Source organism: Physella acuta, unplaced genomic scaffold (genome assembly GCF_028476545.2).
Source record: "Physella acuta isolate Inbredline_101_S28 unplaced genomic scaffold, ASM2847654v3 ptg000256l, whole genome shotgun sequence".
Taxonomy (NCBI): Eukaryota; Metazoa; Mollusca; class Gastropoda; family Physidae; genus Physella; species Physella acuta.
Window position 1 is genome coordinate 857,578 of NW_026731775.1, and position 19,984 is coordinate 877,561.

The 19,984-nt window shown below is 40.3% G+C and overlaps 1 protein-coding gene across 2 annotated transcripts in view; it reads left to right on the top strand.

The window, feature by feature from the left end:
- LOC131938731 (protein dimmed) overlaps window positions 1-17,954 on the top strand; it is a 61,635-nt gene extending 43,681 nt beyond the window's left edge. For both annotated transcript variants that reach the window (XM_059296869.1, XM_059296870.1), the window contains one exon: window positions 17,084-17,954. In XM_059296869.1, coding sequence (XP_059152852.1) covers window positions 17,114-17,680 — 567 coding nt within the window. In that variant the 5' untranslated portion in view covers window positions 17,084-17,113 and the 3' untranslated portion in view covers window positions 17,681-17,954. The remainder of the gene's footprint in view (window positions 1-17,083) is intronic.
- The last annotated feature ends 2,030 nt before the right edge of the window (window positions 17,955-19,984 follow it).

The window sequence follows — 19,984 nt, forward strand, 5'->3', positions numbered from 1 at the left end:
TAGTGGCCCCATTGTTCTAGTGGCCCCATTGTTCTAGTGGCCACATTGTTCTAGTGGCCCCTCAGTGGATCATGTCCTACCCTGATTGGTGGAGGTATCTGTGTGGTCTCACCTTGACCTAATTATGACTTTGAAACCACACCATAAAATCACGCTAAAACTATATTTATATTTTACTGTTAATAAATCCACATGTCTCTTATACAATTATCGGGTGTATTAAAACACCAAATGGTGTCAACTATCACAAACTGATTTCTAAAAGAAATTTATCTACCCCCCCCCCCCTCCCCCTATCCCATTCATCAAGTCATCCGTTAACGTTAGCAGTCCGTGGAGTCACGTGATTTGTAAACACAAAAATCAAATTCCTAATTAGCGCTGATTGCCTTAAACACGGGCCAAAAAAATGTTGAGGAAAAATAGTGGAACTTTTTAATTTTTAGATGACATGGAGGAGATGGGAGTTAGATGACATGGAGGAGACGAGAGTTAGATGGAGGAGACGAGAGTTAGATGACATGGAGGAGACGAGAGTTAGATGACATGGAGGAGACGAGAGTTAGATGACATGCAGGAGACGAGAGTTAGATGACATGGAGGAGACGAGAGTTAGATGACATGGAGGAGACGGGAGTTAGATGACATGGAGGAGACGAGAGTGAGATGACATGGAGGAGACGAGAGTTAGATGGAGGAGACGAGAGTTAGATTACATGAAGGAGACGAGAGTTAGATGACATGGAGGAGACGAGAGTTAGATGACATGGAGGAGACGGGAGTTAGATGACATGGAGGAGACGAGAGTTAGATGACATGGACGAGACGGGAGTTAGATGACATGGAGGAGACGAGAGTTAGATGACATGGAGGAGACGAGAGTTAGATGACATGCAGGAGACGAGAGTTAGATGACATGGACGAGACGGGAGTTAGATGACATGGAGGAGACGAGAGTTAGATGACATTGAGGAGACGAGAGTTAGATGACATTGAGGAGTCGAGAGTTAGATGACATGGAGGAGACGAGAGTTAGATGACATGGAGGAGATAAGTGTTAGATGACATGGAGGAGACGAGAGTTAGATGACATGGAGGAGACGAGTTAGATGACATGAAGGAGACGAGAGTTAGATGACATGGAGGAGACAAGTTAGATGACATGGTGGAGACGAGAGTTAGATGACATGGAGGAGACGAGAGTTAGATGACATGAAGGAGACGAGAGTTAGATGACATGGAGGAGATAAGTGTTAGATGACATGGAGGAGACGGGAGTTAGATGACATGGAGGAGACAAGTTAGATGACATGGAGGAGACGAGTTAGATGACATGCAAAAGACAATGTAAATTTGTATACAGTGTTAGAGAAATACCCATTGCTAGATGACAAATGTCAGATGTCATGACGTTTGAAGCAGACACGGCGATGTTCCAGAGATGAAGTTCTGTTGTAAGTCTAACAGAGAAGAGGAAGGAGGGAGGGGCGGGTCATAAAAAGAGAGTAATTGTAAACGTGTCAGGAATAACGAAGCCAGGGAGAGATGATGTCAGTATCGACCGCTAGAGGGCGCTGTCTTAGGGCAGAATACTTGAACATTCCATTAAAGCTGCAAGAAAAATACTTTGAACGTTTCATCAAAGTACAAACAACTCAACTTGGAATATTCCACATGTTCATATAACTGTTTTTTGAATATTCCATAAATGCTGCTAGAAAAAAATGTCAACATTTCAACAAAGTACAAATAACTCAACTTTGAATATTTCAATAACCTTCATATTACTTACTTAACTCCAGTATTCGATTAAAGCTACAAAAAAACATTTTTTAAAACATCTAAGTGAATACAACTCAATATTGAACATTCCTTTAAAGCTTTAATAAAATTATTTTGAAAAAAAAAATACCTAGAACAATCCATCACAGTACAAAGATCTTAAGTTTGAACATTCCACTAAAGTTCATCTAACTCAACTGAGAACATCATTTGTTGCCTTGACATCTTTGTTCCTGTTTGGGCTAATACCTGGACACGTCAAGGACTCTAACTCTAGCGGGAGAATATATTTTATCTAACTGGTAAAGCTAGTTGTTCCCCTTGACGAATGGGACGGTCCCTGTAGCCAGCTATAGGGCAGTAGGCGATATAACTCTACACACAGACTTGATGATAGACGTTTTAAATCCATTTCAAAGGTTCGAAACTATCGGACTAATCATTAGCCTTTCATTTGATTTCCTTGTAATAGATGATGTATTAGTAAATGATGTAATTTTCAAGTTAATTAATGATGGTATTTTAAATTCAGTAGGTGATGTGAAGTTAGTAGATGACGTTGTGCTAAAGTTAGTTTATGATGTAATGTTAAAGTTAGTTTATGATGTAATGTTAAAGTTAGTTTATGATGTAATGTTAAAGTTAGTTTATGATGTGATGTTAAAGTTAGTTTATGATGTAATGTTAAAGTTAGTTTATGATGTAATGTTAAAGTTAGTTTATGATGTAATGTTAAAGTTAGTTTTAGATGTAATGTTAAAGTTAGTTTACGATGTAATGTTAAAGTTAGTTTACGATGTAATGTTAAAGTTAGTTTATGTTGTAATGTTAAAGTTAGTTTATGATGTAATGTTAAAGTTAGTTAATGATGTAATGTTAAAGTTAGTTTACGATGTAATGTTAAAGTTAGTTTATGATGTAATGTTAAAGTTAGTTTATGATGTAATGTTAAAGTTAGTTTACGATGTAATGTTAAAGTTAGATTATGATGTAATGTTAAAGTTAGTTTACGATGTAATGTTAAAGTTAGTTTATGATGTAATGTTAAAGTTAGATTATGATGTAATGTTAAAGTTAGATTATGATGTAATGTTAAAGTTAGATTATGATGTAATGTTAAAGTTAGATTATGATGTAATGTTAAAGTTAGATTATGATGTAATGTTAAAGTTAGAAAATAATGTAAACTCTTGAAGCTTTTTGTTGAGATATTTTTCCTGAGATATTTTGTGTGAGTTATTTTGTCTGAGATATTTTGTCTGAGATATTTTGTTTCAGATATTTTGTCTGAGATATCTTGTCTGAGATATTTCCTGAGATATTTTGTCTGAGGTATTTTGTCTGAGATATTTTGTCTGAGATATTTTGTCTGAGGTATTTTGTCTGAGATATTTTGTCTGAGATATTTTGTCTAAGATATTTCGCTAGGATTTCATGTTATAGTTGAGCGTTTAAAATCATATACACAAAACTCCACGTAACATCCCTGGCTTGCCAAACTTAACTCTCCTCAAAGTTTCCATGAGTTTTATATTTGTACCGCGGCTAATCTCATTTTGACACGAAAATTTGTTGTAAACAAGACACGAGTTTCCTTGTTTTCCATTAACCGGGACACAATGGCCAAGCCGGCAGTAGCAGACTTAAAAAAATGTTCTACCGACGGAAGGGAATTTAAATTCGGCCTCTCATTAAAACAGATTCAACAAGTGAGTAGATCGATTTCAGACTTGTAAGAAAAGTTCAAGGGATTAGATCCAGTGTTAGTTAACTGCTAGCAGTTTAAAACAGGCAGGCTAATCTATGAACTACTTGAGATTTCCCGCGAGGATTTGATGAGGTTAGCTGCCTGTAGATCTGAATATGTGTTTCCTGAAGTTTCTCTCTAACGTTGCTGTTTAAATAGGGCATGGAAAGTTTATCAGACTCCTCTGTAGGTTTGTGTAGATAGTTTAAACAAGCAGTATTGTCTAATGCTGAGGTAAACAAACACTGTAATACTAGTAGTAAATATCATGATTCACTGACCGAACAGTTCCATATTGATTCACTGACCGAACAGATCCATATTGATTCATTGACCGAACAGTTCCATATTGGTTCACTGACCGAACAGTTCCATTTTAAGATTCACTGACCGAACAGTTCCATTTTAAGATTCACTGACCGAACAGTTCCATTTTAAGATTCACTGACCGAACAGGTCCATATTGATTCACTGACCGAACAGTTCCATATTGATTCACTGACCGAACAAATCCATATTGATTCACTGACCGAACAGTTCCATATTGATTCACTGACCGAACAGTTCCATTTTAAGATTCACTGACCGAACAGTTCCATTTTAAGATTCACTGACCGAACTGATCCATATTGATTCACTGACCGAACAGTTCCATATTGATTCACTGACCGAACAGTTCCATATTGATTCACTGACCGAACAAAGCATTAGCATCTAGTGTCCTGACATAGGATGGAAGACCCAGCATCCGGTCAGTGACCCCACCATACCTTGCTCTTGTTATTGCTCTTGTTATGGCCCTTGTTATTGGCTTAAAGACTGATGTAGATTAACCCGATCACCGCTCCTGATTGAACTCAATTACAGAAACTAGGTCAAGTGACCATCTTGTTTTCGTTAACTCAGTTCCTAAACACTTTATCGCGAACTCATAATAAGTAAACGGCATGAAACTTTTTTTTATCACAAACTAATAATAATTTTACCGGCATAAACATTTTTTTAAACACAAACTAATATAAACTTTACCGGCATGAAACTTTTTTTATTTTCTCGTCTATACGAAGTATAGAGAAAGTCTTGTAATCGTTTTAAAAAATTCGAGACTTTTGCAAATCTCAACGTTTTACAGCTCCCCTGAGTCGGAAAAACATAGTTTTGCAATCTTGTTCGTATATCTGTGTGTGTATGTGTATGTGTGTGTGTGTGTAAACACGATAACTTGAGTACCGTTACAGCTAGGTTGATGAAATTTCATATATAAGTATTATATCAAAATTTAAGCGATTTCCGATAACCGGAAGTGGAACTTTTTTTACTTTGAATTTTGCAAAAGCCTATAACTTGAGTATTATTTCAGATAGATTAATGAAATTTCAAATGTAAGTAAAAGATCTAATTCTCTGCCCTCTCTTTCAAATTTTGAGTAATTTCTGTTGACCGAAAGTAGTAATTTTCGCTATTTCCGATTTCTCAAAAAAAAAAAAAAAAAAAATCGCATGTGAATTTATAAAGTACTAACAATATTCCTCACCAATTATGCACATTTTATTTGGCGCTCACTTGTTGTGCAGTTCTTTTTTTTTACGAGATTTTATTCTATTTTAAAAAGTTTAAGTATTTAAAATGGATTAAAAATCATGAATATTTCCCGAGTTGCCATCCCCTGTTGTTTCATATAAGAATATTCGAGAAAGTTTAGGGGAGATTACTGCCGGTTTATTTTTTTGTATCACAAACTAATAATAATTTTACCGGCATGAAATATTTTTATTAAACAATCAAAACTATTTTATGCCAAGGAAAAAAAATTAATGCTCCAACAAAAGAAAACTATATTTTAAATATTTAAACGGCATAATGACTTCCAGAACTCCAGGACACGACTTCTGCACCCCCCCCCCCCCCACCCACCCCCGCCCCACGCACGAAATTTTTTTTATTTACCTAGAGACATTATTTCTATATACAACTAAAACTTCTCTAAACCTCCTTCCCTCTATCCTTTCGCTAGATCAGTGGTTCTTAACCTTTTTCGAGGTACCAAACCCCACCAGTTTCATATACGCATTCACCGAACCCTTCTTAACATTCTCTATCGTCGGCACTGACAAAATCCGATGGTGGCTCATATGTGACAGGTGTATGTCTTGACCTCCACCGAACCCCTGAGACCGACACACCGAACCCCTGGGGTTCGATCGAACCCAGGTTAAGAACCACTGCGCTAGATAGAATCTGTACAAGCGATCACATTTGACAAGATTACCTTGGCCTCCCTTTAAAGATTACAATGCCATGTCAGTTCGATGCCCTAACGATGCCCCGTCAGTGCCCTCATGATATCACCCCCTGCCATTATGATAACATCTAATACAGAAATCCACAACTCTAGCGCTTCCCCTGCCACAAGCAGCCCTACCCGCGCCTCCCATGTCGCTCAATATTCAATCAACACAAAAAAATATCTTTTAAATCTACCGTCTCCAGTCCTCTTCCTCAATTAATGGAAATGTCCTATTTTTAATCGTGACGTAAGCGCCGGCAGACACACGCTGCTAGTTATTTTGTTTTAAACCTCAGGTTACACACCCAGCCATATTTCGTGGGCTTGCAAATTTAGATTTCTCATAAACAACATTTTTTACCGCCAAGAGAGGGAAGTATCGTTGTCCGTCTGCGGCTATTTATCAACTCTCGCCGTATCAACTCGCTTCGTGAAAGTTTGCTATTTTGGTCAAATATCGTCTTTCATTATTGAATGAAGCGTCACGCGAACTTTGAACCATGGAGAGATTTATTTAGCGAACGGTGGGTGAAATGTGGGAGAGATGTTGTTATTGTGGGGGAGATGGTGGTGAGGGTGGAGATGTTGTTGGGGGAAGATGTTGTTGTGGGGAAGATGATGTTGTGGGGGAGATGTTGTTGTGGGGGAGATGGTGTTGTGGGCAGATGATGTTGTGGGAGAGATGTTGTTGTGGGCAGATGGTGTTGTGGGGAGATGTTGTTGTGGGGAAGATGATGTTGTGGGGGAGATGTTGTTGTGGGGGAGATGGTGTTGTGGGCAGATGATGTTGTGGGAGAGATGTTGTTGTGGGGGAGATGGTGTTGTGGGCAGATGTTGTTGTGGGGGAGATGGTGTTGTGGGCAGATGGTGTTGATGTGGGGAAGATGATGTTGTGGGAGAGATGTTGTTGTGGGGGAGATGTTGTTGTGGGGGAGATGGTGTTGTGGGCAGATGGTGTTGTGGGGGAGATGTTGTTGTGGGAGAGATGTTGTTGTGGGGGAGATGTTGTTGTGGGGGAGATGTTGTTGTGAGGGAGATGTTGTTGTGGGGGAGATGTTGTTGTGGGGGAGATGTTGTTGTGGGGGAGATGTTCTTGTTGTGATCAGACTGCGGCAAGTACAACTTGAGTTGTAAACAAGGGCTGGGATTCACGATACAAGAAAGGGGCTTATGCTTATGTAAGGGGTGTGTAGGGGGGGGGGGCTTACAGTGCAAGACGGGAGGGAAAGGGTGAGACAATGTTAAGTGACGGATGCAACAGATCTCAATAATGAATGAAGTTTTGCCCTGACAAACGCGGCCGTCATATAAATCAATGCTCACCCCGCCACCTGCTCGCACGTCGTACTGTGCTCACATTTTAATCTCTCTCAACGACTGCTCAACGTCTGCTTCAAATGTCAGCCTTTGTCATCTGGCTGGCATTCTTGTAGATTTCTTATGTCATCTGGCTGGCATTCTTGTAGATTTCTTACGCGGCCGCTCTTGTAAGACTGCTTAGAATTATCATCCTTTTTATTCAAGCAAACTTTGCTTATAACTTAGAGAATTTCACGGTATTTTACTTGGATAACTAGTACTCGCAAGACATGGTTACAACAACCAATGTCAACACCACACCACTACATCAACTCCACTTCAACGTTACAGCTATCCTACAACAACACAACTCCAAAAAACACAACAGCAATCCAACAACAAGAACACTACAATAAAACACTACAACAGCAACACTACAATAAAAACATTACAACAACATTGCAATAACACTACAACTACACTACTACAATTCAACAGCAACACTACGTCAACACTACAACACAACACTACAAGAGCACTACAAGAGTACTTAAACAATATTCCGCCACAACACCAACTTATCATAAAAGGATATCAAGTTTTGCTGGCTCTTAAGTCAACTGTATACAGCGTCATCTGCATTATGCAACAGATAATAGAGTCAAGGGAAGCCCCAAAGTTCAGAGCCAACAGAAGCCCCAAAGATCAGAGCCAAGAGAAGCCCCAAAGATTAGAGCCAACCCAAAGATCAGAGTCAACAGAAGCCCCAAAGATCAGAGCCAACCCAAAGATCAGAGCCAACAGAAGCCCCAAAGATCAGAGCCAACCCAAAGATCAGAGCCAACAGAAGCCCCAAAGATCAGAGCCAACCCAAAGATCAGAGCCAACAGAAGCCCCAAAGATCAGAGCCAACAGAAGCCCCAAAGATCAGAGCCAACCCAAAGATCAGAGCCAACAGAAGCCCCAAAGATCAGAGTCAACCCAAAGATCAGAGTCAACAGAAGCCCCAAAGATCAGAGCCAACCCAAAGATCAGAGCCAACCCAAAGATCAGAGCCAACCCAAAGATCAGAGCCAACCCAAAGATCAGAGTCAACAGAAGCCCCAAAGATCAGAGCCAACCCAACGATCAGAGCCAACCCAAAGATCAGAGCCAACCCAACGATCAGAGCCAACCCAAAGATCAGAGCCAACCCAAAGATCAGAGTCAACAGAAGCCCCAAAGATCAGAGCCAACCCAAAGATCAGAGCCAACCCAAAGTTCAGAGCCAACCCAAAGGTCAGAGCCAACAGAAGCCCCAAAGATCAGAGCCAACCCAAAGATCAGAGCTAACCCAAAGATCAGAGCCAACAGAAGCCCCAAAGATCAGAGCCAACCCAAAGATCAGAGCCAACCCAAAGATCAGAGTCAACAGAAGCCCCAAAGATCAGAGCCAACCCAAAGATCAGAGCCAACCCAAAGATCAGAGCCAACCCAAAGATCGGAGTCAACCCAAAGATCAGAGCCAACCCAAAGATCAGAGTCAACCCAAAGATCAGAGCCAACCCAAAGATCAGAGTCAACAGAAGCCCCAAAGATCAGAGCCAACCCAAAGATCAGAGCCAACCCAAAGATCAGAGCCAACCCAAAGATCAGAGTCAACCCAAAGATCAGAGCCAACCCAAAGATCAGAGTCAACCCAAAGATCAGAGCCAACCCAAAGATCAGAGTCAACAGAAGCCCCAAAGGTCAGAGCCAACCCAAAGATCAGAGCCAACCCAAAGATCAGAGTCAACCCAAAGATCAGAGTCAACAGAAGCCCCAAAGATCAGCCAAGAGAAGCCCCAAAAAGCTCCAGCAACCGCTCCAATGAAACCTGCCCAACCGTGTCCGAGTGCGCCAAGGTCAGTTGACCTCTGACCTTACCGTTTCTCCTTTTAGATCAAGATGGCGCCACAATAAAGTGAAACAAAAGACTGTGGTGGCTGGAAATAGCTGACAAATGGCACGGGATGTGAGAATACTGCGGAGATCATCCTTAGTCTAAATATAGACGCCAGGCCATCGGAACCCTAAATGTTGCCAGATTTTGGTTGATTTTGAAATACCACTTCATACCTTCTTTGTGGCGACAATTTTTTATATTTTATTTAAAGAAGTAAGTTAGAAACAGTTAAATACTTGCGATTTAAACCACAATAATCTAGGGCTAAAAACGAATAGTTTTTTTTAAAAAGAATGTAGACTTAGACATTGGTTGAATTGTAGTGTTAGACATAGGTTGAATTGTAGTGTAAGACATAGGTTGAATTGTAGTGTTAGACATAGGTTGAATTGTAGTGTTATGCTTTTGTTAAATTCTTTCACCAGTTCACCCCCCCCCTCCCACACATCCGGGTCCTCCCATCTTTTTATTCCTCACCTAACTCCCCTATAAGTCAAACTATCCTCTTGAAAGATCCACCCAAAGATCTTCCACTGCCCAACACTGATCCCCCGCTACTAAATAAAGATCTAATTTTCCCTCTAATTGAAACACCGTGAGTTACTGTCATTTCGATAGTTCTCTACCCTGGCCGGCCAAGCTCCAAAGATGAATATTCATTACACGGGTTCTCAGGCGCATGCGGCATTACACAATGACGCCCACACGGGGAGGCAGGGACAACCCACTCGTATGCCACAATCAGCAATGACGTCACAGTCTCGTCGACTCCATCCTGCCGCCCCCGCCTTCAGTGTTGGGAGAAACACGCGAGTAAGCCGGCGTCAACAGAGCCGGCACGAGCGGCCCATAAAAGCACACCATCCGTTTATTCTGGGCCACGGTCAAGATACACAATCACACAATCACACAATCACACATCAAATCATATCGAACCCGAACTTGCTATCATAGAGGCTGATTGGGAATATTATTGATTGTTTTGTTTTGGTGACCGCCTGACGGTAAGACTTGTTATTTTCAATCTTAATTACGTTCTACGCACGTTTTGCTTACCACTTCCTGTTTATTTTCCTTACCAATAGATTGTGTATTAAATAAAGGGAGGTAGGCACGTGTTGGAATAATTGTTAAAGTGGCCACCCCTTCATTCATTCACTAAATTTAGATTAGTTTAGATTTACTAATGTTCGAAACGTGTGTAAGTTGTGAGGGAAAAAGGGGGAAGGGGGGGGGAGAGGGTAGTTTAAATGTATGGAGTGGATTTGGGACTTTCTTGTTATTAAAATAAGATAAACGGTATCAAATAATTCGTTAAGAACATCATCGTTATTCGTTAATACTTCCATTAGTGTTCAACTAACTGTGTGATAGTTTAAATCCAAGATAGTTTTCGTTTAACTAAAACGTTACATTATTTCATGGTTGTTTCCATGGTAACCGAAAACCCTAATACTAAATTTGACACTAACCTATGCCTGGAATACGATTCTATGAATTGTTAAATTCTAAATAATTATTAATGTGTTGTGGCTACATTAATGTGTTGTTGCTACATTAATTTGTTGAGGCTACACTAATGTGTTGAGGCTACATTAATGTGTTGTGGCTACACTAATGTGTTGAGGCTACATTAATGTGTTGTGGCTACATCAATGTGTTGTGTCACATTAATGTGTTATGGCTTTTTTAATGATTAAAAAAATTTCAACAGCTGCTAACGTTGTCTAAATATTTATCCTTTAATCATTTCCCGATTTATCCCGGATAGTTTTACAATTATTGATCTCTTTGCGCTGAATATAGGTGTGATCGTTATGTATAGTCTGTGCTGTTATTTATACGATACAAAAAGTCGCCCAGGCTCATTATATATATATATATATATATATATATATATATATATATATATATATATATATATATGTATATATATATATATATATATATATATATATATATATATATATGTGTATATATATGTATTTTTGTATATATATATATGTATATATACATATATATATACACACATATATATATATGTATATATGTATATATATATATATATATATATATATATATATATATATATATATATATATATATATATATATATATATATATATATATATATGCGAACCATTAATACCGGACGCAATGATATATTATGATTAGAAAGCGCTACTAGGTGTGTTATCGTAGAATACAAATCAATACTATTACACCACTGTTTTCCCCATTCAGTGTTGTCTCCCATTCGTTAGTGATTGAAAGAAAATAATCCGTGTTGACGCCACTACGGGTCAGGGGAGGCAAGAGTTAGGTTCATTTTTATGAGTTATCGATCGTTGCGTGTTTTGTTTTCAATGAGAGAAGGCAGGAAGGCACCAGCTGGTTATGTTTCCTAGTCAGCGAGAAAATGCGAGCGCCGATGTAGGCTTATGAATATTTGGTCGGGTAGTTTTGGTTTTATCGACTTGCTTGGGAAGTTAAGTGGGGGGGGGGGGGGAGCACATTATGGTTTTGTAAGAGTTTTAAGGATATCTTAGGGTGTACTGTCTGAGCGCGTAAGGATGTCAGGCATTCGTGTGTGGTCAATGTGTACAGGTGTGTGGTCAATGTGTACATGTGTGTGGTTAATGTGTACAGGTGTGTGGCCAATGTTTACGGGTGTGTGGTCAATGTGTACAGGTGTGTGGTCAATGTGTACAGGTGTGTGGCCAATTTGTATATGTGTGTGGTCAATGTGTACATGTGTGTGGTCAATGTGTACAGGTGTGTGGTCAATGTGTACAGGTGTGTGGTCAATGTGTACAGGTGTGTGGTCAATGTGTACACGTGTGTGGTCAATGTGTACACGTGTGTGGTCAATATGTACAGGTGTGTGGTCAATGTGTACAGGTGTGTGGTCAATGTGTACAGGTGTGTGGTCAATGTGTACAGGTGTGTGGTCAATGTGTACACGTGTGTGGTCAATGTGTACACGTGTGTGGTCAATGTGTACTGGTGTGTGGTCAATGTGTACATGTGTGTGGTCAATGTGTACACGTGTGTGGTCAATGTGTACAGATTTGTGGTAAATGTGTTCAGGTGTGTGGCCAATGTGTACAGGTGTGTGGTCAATGTGGTCAATGTGTACAGGTATGTTTTCAATGTGTACAGGTGTGTGGTCAATGTGTACATGTGTGTGGTCAATGTGTACAGGTGTGTGGTCAATGTGTACAGGTGTGTGGTCAATGTGTACAGGTGTGTGGCCAATGTGTACAGATTTGTGGTAAATGTGTTCAGGTGTGTGGCCAATGTGTACAGGTGTGTGGTCAATGTGTACAGGTGTGTGGTCAATGTGTACATGTGTGTGGTCAATGTGTACAGGTATGTTTTCAATGTGTACAGGTGTGTGGTCAATTTGTACAGGTGTGTGTGGTCAATGTGTGCAGGTATGTGGTCAATGTGTACAGGTTTGGCCGTATAAAAAGTGATACAAGTATACTATATTTAAAAAAAAAAAAACAACAACAAAAACGTTGGACCCATTGTTTATAACCGTAGAGTGTAGAACCAGTTTATGGTTGAGTGCACTGTGATGTTGTGTACACGGTGGATAATCAAAAAATAATAAATTGTGCTACACATTGTCAACTGGCCCATTCGTTTTTTTTTTATACCACACACACACAGACTACAGACACAAGCACACACTCATAACACACACACACACATCGCCCCCCCCCCCCCCCCCCCACCTTCCAAAGTCAGTGATAATCTGAGTTTAAGTGTGGTTAAACCGTTGTGAGAAGTTAAAGTGTGGTTTAACTGAGATATTTAAATGTGGTTTAACTGTCAGTAGATGTTAAAGTGTGGTTTACTTTTCGTGAGATGTTAAAGTGTGGTTTAACTGTCGTGAGATGTTAAAGTGTAAGTTAACTGTCGTGAGATGTTAAACTGTGGTTTAACACACGTGAGATATTAAAGTGTAAGTTAACTGTCGTGAGATGTTAAACTGTGGTTTAACACACGTGAGATATTGTGTACTTTTACCTGCCACTTATTGCATGTAAATGAGAAAACAGAGTGCTGCTCACACAGCTATTGGCCAGAGTGCGCGTGAGTATGTCAGGGCCAACCCGAATGGACAAGTTAAGTTCTCCTTGGTCTGGTTCAGTTACAAATCAATTTTTATTCTTTCTTTATGTTGAATTAAATGGTGACTAGTTGTAAGCGCATGTTTTGTCATTGCCAAGTTCTAAATGTAGACACATATAGGCTCAGCTCAAGTGAGCACATTCTCTGCAATAATTTGTGGACAGGTGTTTATTAATTATGGACTTAACCATTTATTTCTGGCACAAAACTTGAGCGATGCTACATGTAACACAGCCAACACATCGTGTTAATTGTGTGTGTTAGAGCGTGTGTTGTGTTGTTACTGGAACATATTTTCTGCTTTATCCCCCAAACTTTCTCCATTTCTCACCACATATTTTCTGCTTTATCCCCCAAACTTTCTCCATTCCTCACCCCATATTTTCTGCTTTATCCCCCAAACTTTCTCCATTCCTCACCACATATTTTCTGCTTTATCCCCCCAAACTTTCTCCATTCCTCACCACATATTTTCTGCTTTATCCCCCAAACTTTCTCCATTCCTCACCACATATTTTCTGCTTTATCCCCCAAACTTTCTCCATTCCTCACCACATATTTTCTGCTTTATCCCCCAAACTTTCTCCATTCCTCACCACATATTTTCTGCTTTATCCCCCAAACTTTCTCCATTCCTCACCACATATTTTCTGCTTTATCCCCCAAACTTTCCCCATTCCTCACCACATATTTTCTGCTTTATCCCCAAAACTTTCTCCATTCCTCACCACATATTTTCTGCTTTATCCCCCAAACTTTCTCCATTCCTCACCACATATTTTCTGCTTTATCCCCCAAACTTTCTCCATTCGTCACCACATATTTTCTGCTTTATCCCCCAAACTTTCTCCATTCCTCACCACATATTTTCTGCTTTATCCCCCAAACTTTCTCCATTCCTCACCACATATTTTCTGCTTTATCCCCCAAACTTTCTCCATTCCTCACCACATATTTTCTGCTTTATCCCCCAAACTTTCTCCATTCCTCACCACATATTTTCTGCTTTATCCCCCAAACTTTCTCCATTCCTCACCACATATTTTCTGCTTTATCCCCCAAACTTTCTCCATTCCTCACCACATATTTTCTGCTTTATCCCCCAAACTTTCTCCATTCCTCACCACATATTTTCTGCTTTATCCCCCAAACTTTCTCCATTCCTCACCACATATTTTCTGCTTTATCCCCCAAACTTTCCCCATTCCTCACCACATATTTTCTGCTTTATCCCCAAAACTTTCTCCATTCCTCACCACATATTTTCTGCTTTATCCCCCAAACTTTCTCCATTCCTCACCACATATTTTCTGCTTTATCCCCCAAACTTTCTCCATTCGTCACCACATATTTTCTGCTTTATCCCCCAAACTTTCTCCATTCCTCACCACATATTTTCTGCTTTATCCCCCAAACTTTCTCCATTCCTCACCACATATTTTCTGCTTTATCCCCCAAACTTTCTCCATTCCTCACCACATATTTTCTGCTTTATCCCCCAAACTTTCTCCATTCCTCACCACATATTTTCTGCTTTATCCCCCAAACTTTCTCCATTCCTCACCACATATTTTCTGCTTTATCCCCCAAACTTTCCCCATTCCTCACCACATATTTTCTGCTTTATCCCCAAAACTTTCTCCATTCCTCACCACATATTTTCTGCTTTATCCCCCAAACTTTCTCCATTCCTCACCACATATTTTCTGCTTTATCCCCCAAACTTTCTCCATTCGTCACCACATATTTTCTGCTTTATCCCCCAAACTTTCTCCATTCCTCACCACATATTTTCTGCTTTATCCCCCAAACTTTCTCCATTCCTCACCACATATTTTCTGCTTTATCCCCCAAACTTTCTCCATTCCTCACCACATATTTTCTGCTTTATCCCCCAAACTTTCTCCATTCCTCACCACATATTTTCTGCTTTATCCCCCAAACTTTCTCCATTCCTCACCACATATTTTCTGCTTTATCCCCCAAACTTTCTCCATTCCTCACCACATATTTTCTGCTTTATCCCCCAAACTTTCTCCATTCCTCACCACATATTTTCCTGCTCTTGATGTGGTTGAGGTTAAGCACTTAAGCCGTAATGGCAGCTTCAATACCTGACATCTAAACCTTCTTAATCTACATATCACATTTGGTCTGCTACCTGCTAGCATCTAGCCAGGTAGCCGCTAGAATGTGGTTCATTAGCCCCAGGCCTTGTCCCCTCTCCCCATCCCCACCCAGGTGAGGCGACCAGCGTCTCTGCCCGTACCAGGAACATACCTGTCAGTTTTTAACGACTTTGATTCACCGCGTCAATGAAGCAGCTTGACAACAAATGAACTGGCTAAAGGCATTGGGAAATTCAATAGCCATTAGCGCAGGACCATAAGCTGATTTAGAGAATTGATCGGAGTTTGGTGTGTGTAATTAAAGTATGATATCAACTTCACTTAAAACACACCGATATATATAAACATATATAAATAAATATATTTTTTTTATAAACTTATCATGTATATATATAAAAAAAAACAACTGTTAAAACCAAATATAAAACTGACCAGGCTTTTAAATGTTTATAAATCTATAACTCAGTTCACACTTATATTCTTACTTATGTCAGTGTATTATATCAATAGACTCATTTAATATTTCGTTAGAAGAATGAATACCCTGTATTGTTATACCTCATACAATGAAATACAAGCTTCAATAACATTATAAAAACAATAATGCTATACGCGTGTGTAGAGTGCTGGTGTTAAAAACATGTGTTGTTAAAATCATTATGGTGATGTTGTGTTTACATTGTGTGTAGATATACACATGGTGATGTTGGGTTTACGTTAAGTGCTGTAGATAAGGTGATGGTTATGTTGTGTTTACGTTGTGTGTTGTAGATATACACATGGTGATGTTGTGTTTAAATTGTTTGTTGACATCAAAGACATCATGAAGTTGATATGATGTTTACATTATTGTTTTATAGATATCTAATTGTTGTTGTGTGCATTTTCTTGGGGATGTGACAAATCACTGACCGATGTCTCAATGTTTGTATGTCAGACTCACATAACCCATGCGGGTCATGACAGGCCATCATAACCCATGCGGGTCATGACAGGCCATCATAACCCATGCGGGTCATGCCTGACCCACACGACCCATGCGGGTCATGACAGGCCATCATAACCCATGCGGGTCATGCCTGACCCACACGACCCATGCGGGTCATGACAGACCCACATAACCCATGCGGGTCATGACAGGCCATCATAACCCATGCGGGTCATGCCTGACCCACACGACCCATGCGGGTCATGACAGACCCACATAACCCATGCGGGTCATGACAGACCATCATAACCCATGCGGGTCATGCCTGACCCACACGACCCGCGCTTGTCGTGGGAACTGCCCTCATGTTTTACAGCCCACTATATTCTGCCAGCCCCTGGAACTGTAATACAAGCCATAACGTGAGATTGATGGGAGCTCATCGTGTGGCTTGAGGGGTGGGGGAGGGGAGGTCACTGCCATTATATTTATCAATCAGCCAAGGGGAGAACACTCAAATCCCGGTTAGGTCCCTTGTTTAACTTGTAATATAACACAGCTGATTTCTGTGAAGTCCCCTGTTTACCTTGTAATACAACACAGGTAATGTCTGTTAAGTCGCTAGTTTTTGTGTAATATAACACAGCTAAGGTCTGTTAGATCCCATACTTACCATATAAAAAAATACAGCTTATCCCTAGTTTATCTTATAATATAACACAGCTCACCGTTACTTGATCACGATTGTATTGTTTTATTCACTTTTTTTTATATTTATTCACTTTTAATTACACAGATATATATTAGCCTAATCATTAATTACCGGTTGTTTACCTCCCCCCAGGTTCTATGCACGTGTCTAGTGGACGCCAGGATGGACATAGAACTAGCCGATGAATTAAGTATAGACCCCTCCGTCTGGGATGAGACAGATACCGGGAGTGACTTCGCCACCCGGAAGCAAGGCTCGGGCGCCAACAGCCGCAAGAGAGACCGCGACAACCCGTGCTCACCCTCCGACTCTAGCAGCTCAAACTTGGACGAGCCGTCGGAGAAAAAATCCCGGAGCGGTAAGAAGTCGACCAAACGACGGAAGGGCGTCAGTGCCAGAGAGAGGAACCTCCGGCGTCTAGAGAGCAATGAACGAGAGCGCATGCGCATGCACTCGTTGAACGACGCCTTCCAGGGCCTGCGTGAAGTGATACCCCACGTGAACTTAGACAGAAAACTTTCCAAGATCGAAACCTTGACCCTGGCCAAAAACTACATCAAAGCATTATCCAACGTCATCTGCAACATGCGGGGCGAGACGCCCCCCTACAAGTTCGACGACCCGCCCCCATCGACCGAGGACTGGGACGAGGACATTAACGTGGAGGGCATCCACCAAGCCTCCAACAGCGGTATCAGCAGCGCCTGCAGCCTCTTAGACTCCCTCTAGACGACTCGAACCTCCTCTATCAGCCTCCATCGGTCTCAACTGCAATATACCAAAACATGAGTAGTCGTGCTTCATTTTATTTACATCCATCAAGTAGTCGTGCTACATTTTATTTATTTCACTTCACGTTATTCAAAAAGATCATCCCATTTACATTGGACGACAACTTGACGGCATTCATCATTCTCGTCATTCATTTAGGATTTTCAAATTTCAGTTGTGGATAATGAAAGTTTTGTGATGTGTGACGTTATGTGACAGTTGGCTGGCATGTGATATGTGACGTTATGTGACAGTTGGCTGGCATGTGATATGGACACTCCAGCAAAGTGTGTGAGAAAAGTTCAGAGTGCCACAATGACACTATGTGAATGTTCGAATCTAACGCTTCCCTTATGTGCAGTTTTGGAATTGAGCAAGGACGACAACTCTAACTTCAAAACTCAATTTCAAAATGAGAAAATGGATTTATTATGTGAAAGTTTTCCTGTGAAGCCAGTAAGCGATAGCTTGATGGTACAACCTTGACTTACAGCTATATTTTTTACCATCACACGAAACAGCTTACACCAAAGGCCTAGAGTTCGGGAAAAATAGCATTGACCAAGGCATTGTCTTTTGGAAAACTATACTGATCAAGGACTAGAAAAACAACATAGACAAGGCCTAGAAAAAACAACATGGATCAAGTGCTCATATTCTGGAAAAACATTGACCAAGGCAAAGTGTTCAAAAAATAAAGCAAGAAAAACAACATGGATTAAGGCCTAGAAAAATAGCATGGATTAAGGCCTAGAAAAATAGCATGGATTAAGGCCTAGAAAAATAGCATGGATTAAGGCCTAGAAAAACAACATGGATCAAGGCCTAGAAAAATAGCATGGACCAAGGCTTCATATTCAGAAAAAACAGAATGGACCAATGCCTAGTGTTCAGGAGAAACTCCTAGTATTCAGGCTGACTCAGGCCATTATTTATTCATTAATCAGCTGACCACTTGACCAGATCATCATAGCCTCAGTGCTATCAGCTGACTGCAGTCTGAGTAGGTTTTTATCAAATTATACTTTATCTATCTATCTATATATTTATATATATTGATGTACAAATTATGGGGACCGTGTTATTTTCAACCACTTTTATTGTACCGTATGTGTATACTGCTAACTATTTCATTCGTTTATTTTAATAATCATTCTATTTTTTGCAACTTTTACTAATCTATTTTTCTATCCAACTTTTCTTGTACTGACCGTTTGGCTCAGGCTACCCGGGCTACTGTCAGTGTATGTCATAGAACTGACCGTTTGGCTCAGGCTACCCGGGCTACTGTCAGTGCATGTCATAGAACTGACCGTTTGGCCCAGGCTACTGTCAGTGCATGTCATAGAACTGACCGTTTGGCCCAGGCTACCCGGGCTACTGTCAGTGTATGTCATAGAACTGACCGTTTGGCTCAGGCTACCCGGGCTACTGTCAGTGCATGTCATAGAACTGACCGTTTGGCTCAGGCTACCCGGGCTACTGTCAGTGTATGTCATAGAACTGACCGTTTGGCTCAGGCTACCCGGGCTACTGTCAGTGCATGTCATAGAACTGACCGTTTGGCTCAGGCTACCCGGGCTACTGTCAGTGCATGTCATAGAACTGACCGTTTGGCCCAGGCTACCCGGGCTACTGTCAATGCATGTCTTAGAACTGCGAACAACAATGCAAGACAGACCAACCACTGGTCTGTCCAATATGTCTTAATTTATGAACCTTATCAAATATTTCACACCGGCTCATTTAGTGAATTAATTGCATTTGTAAATAGTATGCTCGTATTATTCATCCAAATGTATTTCTTAAAATATGTAGATACTCTATTTTCTGTTGGCGAAATGCGACAAAAAATGTAATCAGATACAGAAGTCAACACTCCAACCACTGCTGGGGAATGAGCTGAAATATTTTTTCCTCGCTTGTTTCATCTCAAGATACGCTTTTGATATTTAATAGCAAAGTTATTTTATTAATGAATAATTTTTAAATTATCATTTTTACGACATGAAAGGAAAAAGACTGTATTTTAATTAATGATTAATTTTCAAATTTTAATTTTTACGACATGAAAGGAGAAAGACTGGACTCGTCTTTATACATTGATAGCAATGGTAACGCAAGCAATATAGACATTCAGGAACAGTAACTCATTGGAGAGACTCGGTAACCCCAGGAGTTACTTCTCCATAGTCTTTATTCCTTCTTCCAACTATGCCCCTTTGATGTTGACAAGATTTAAAGAAAATATATTTTATGTAG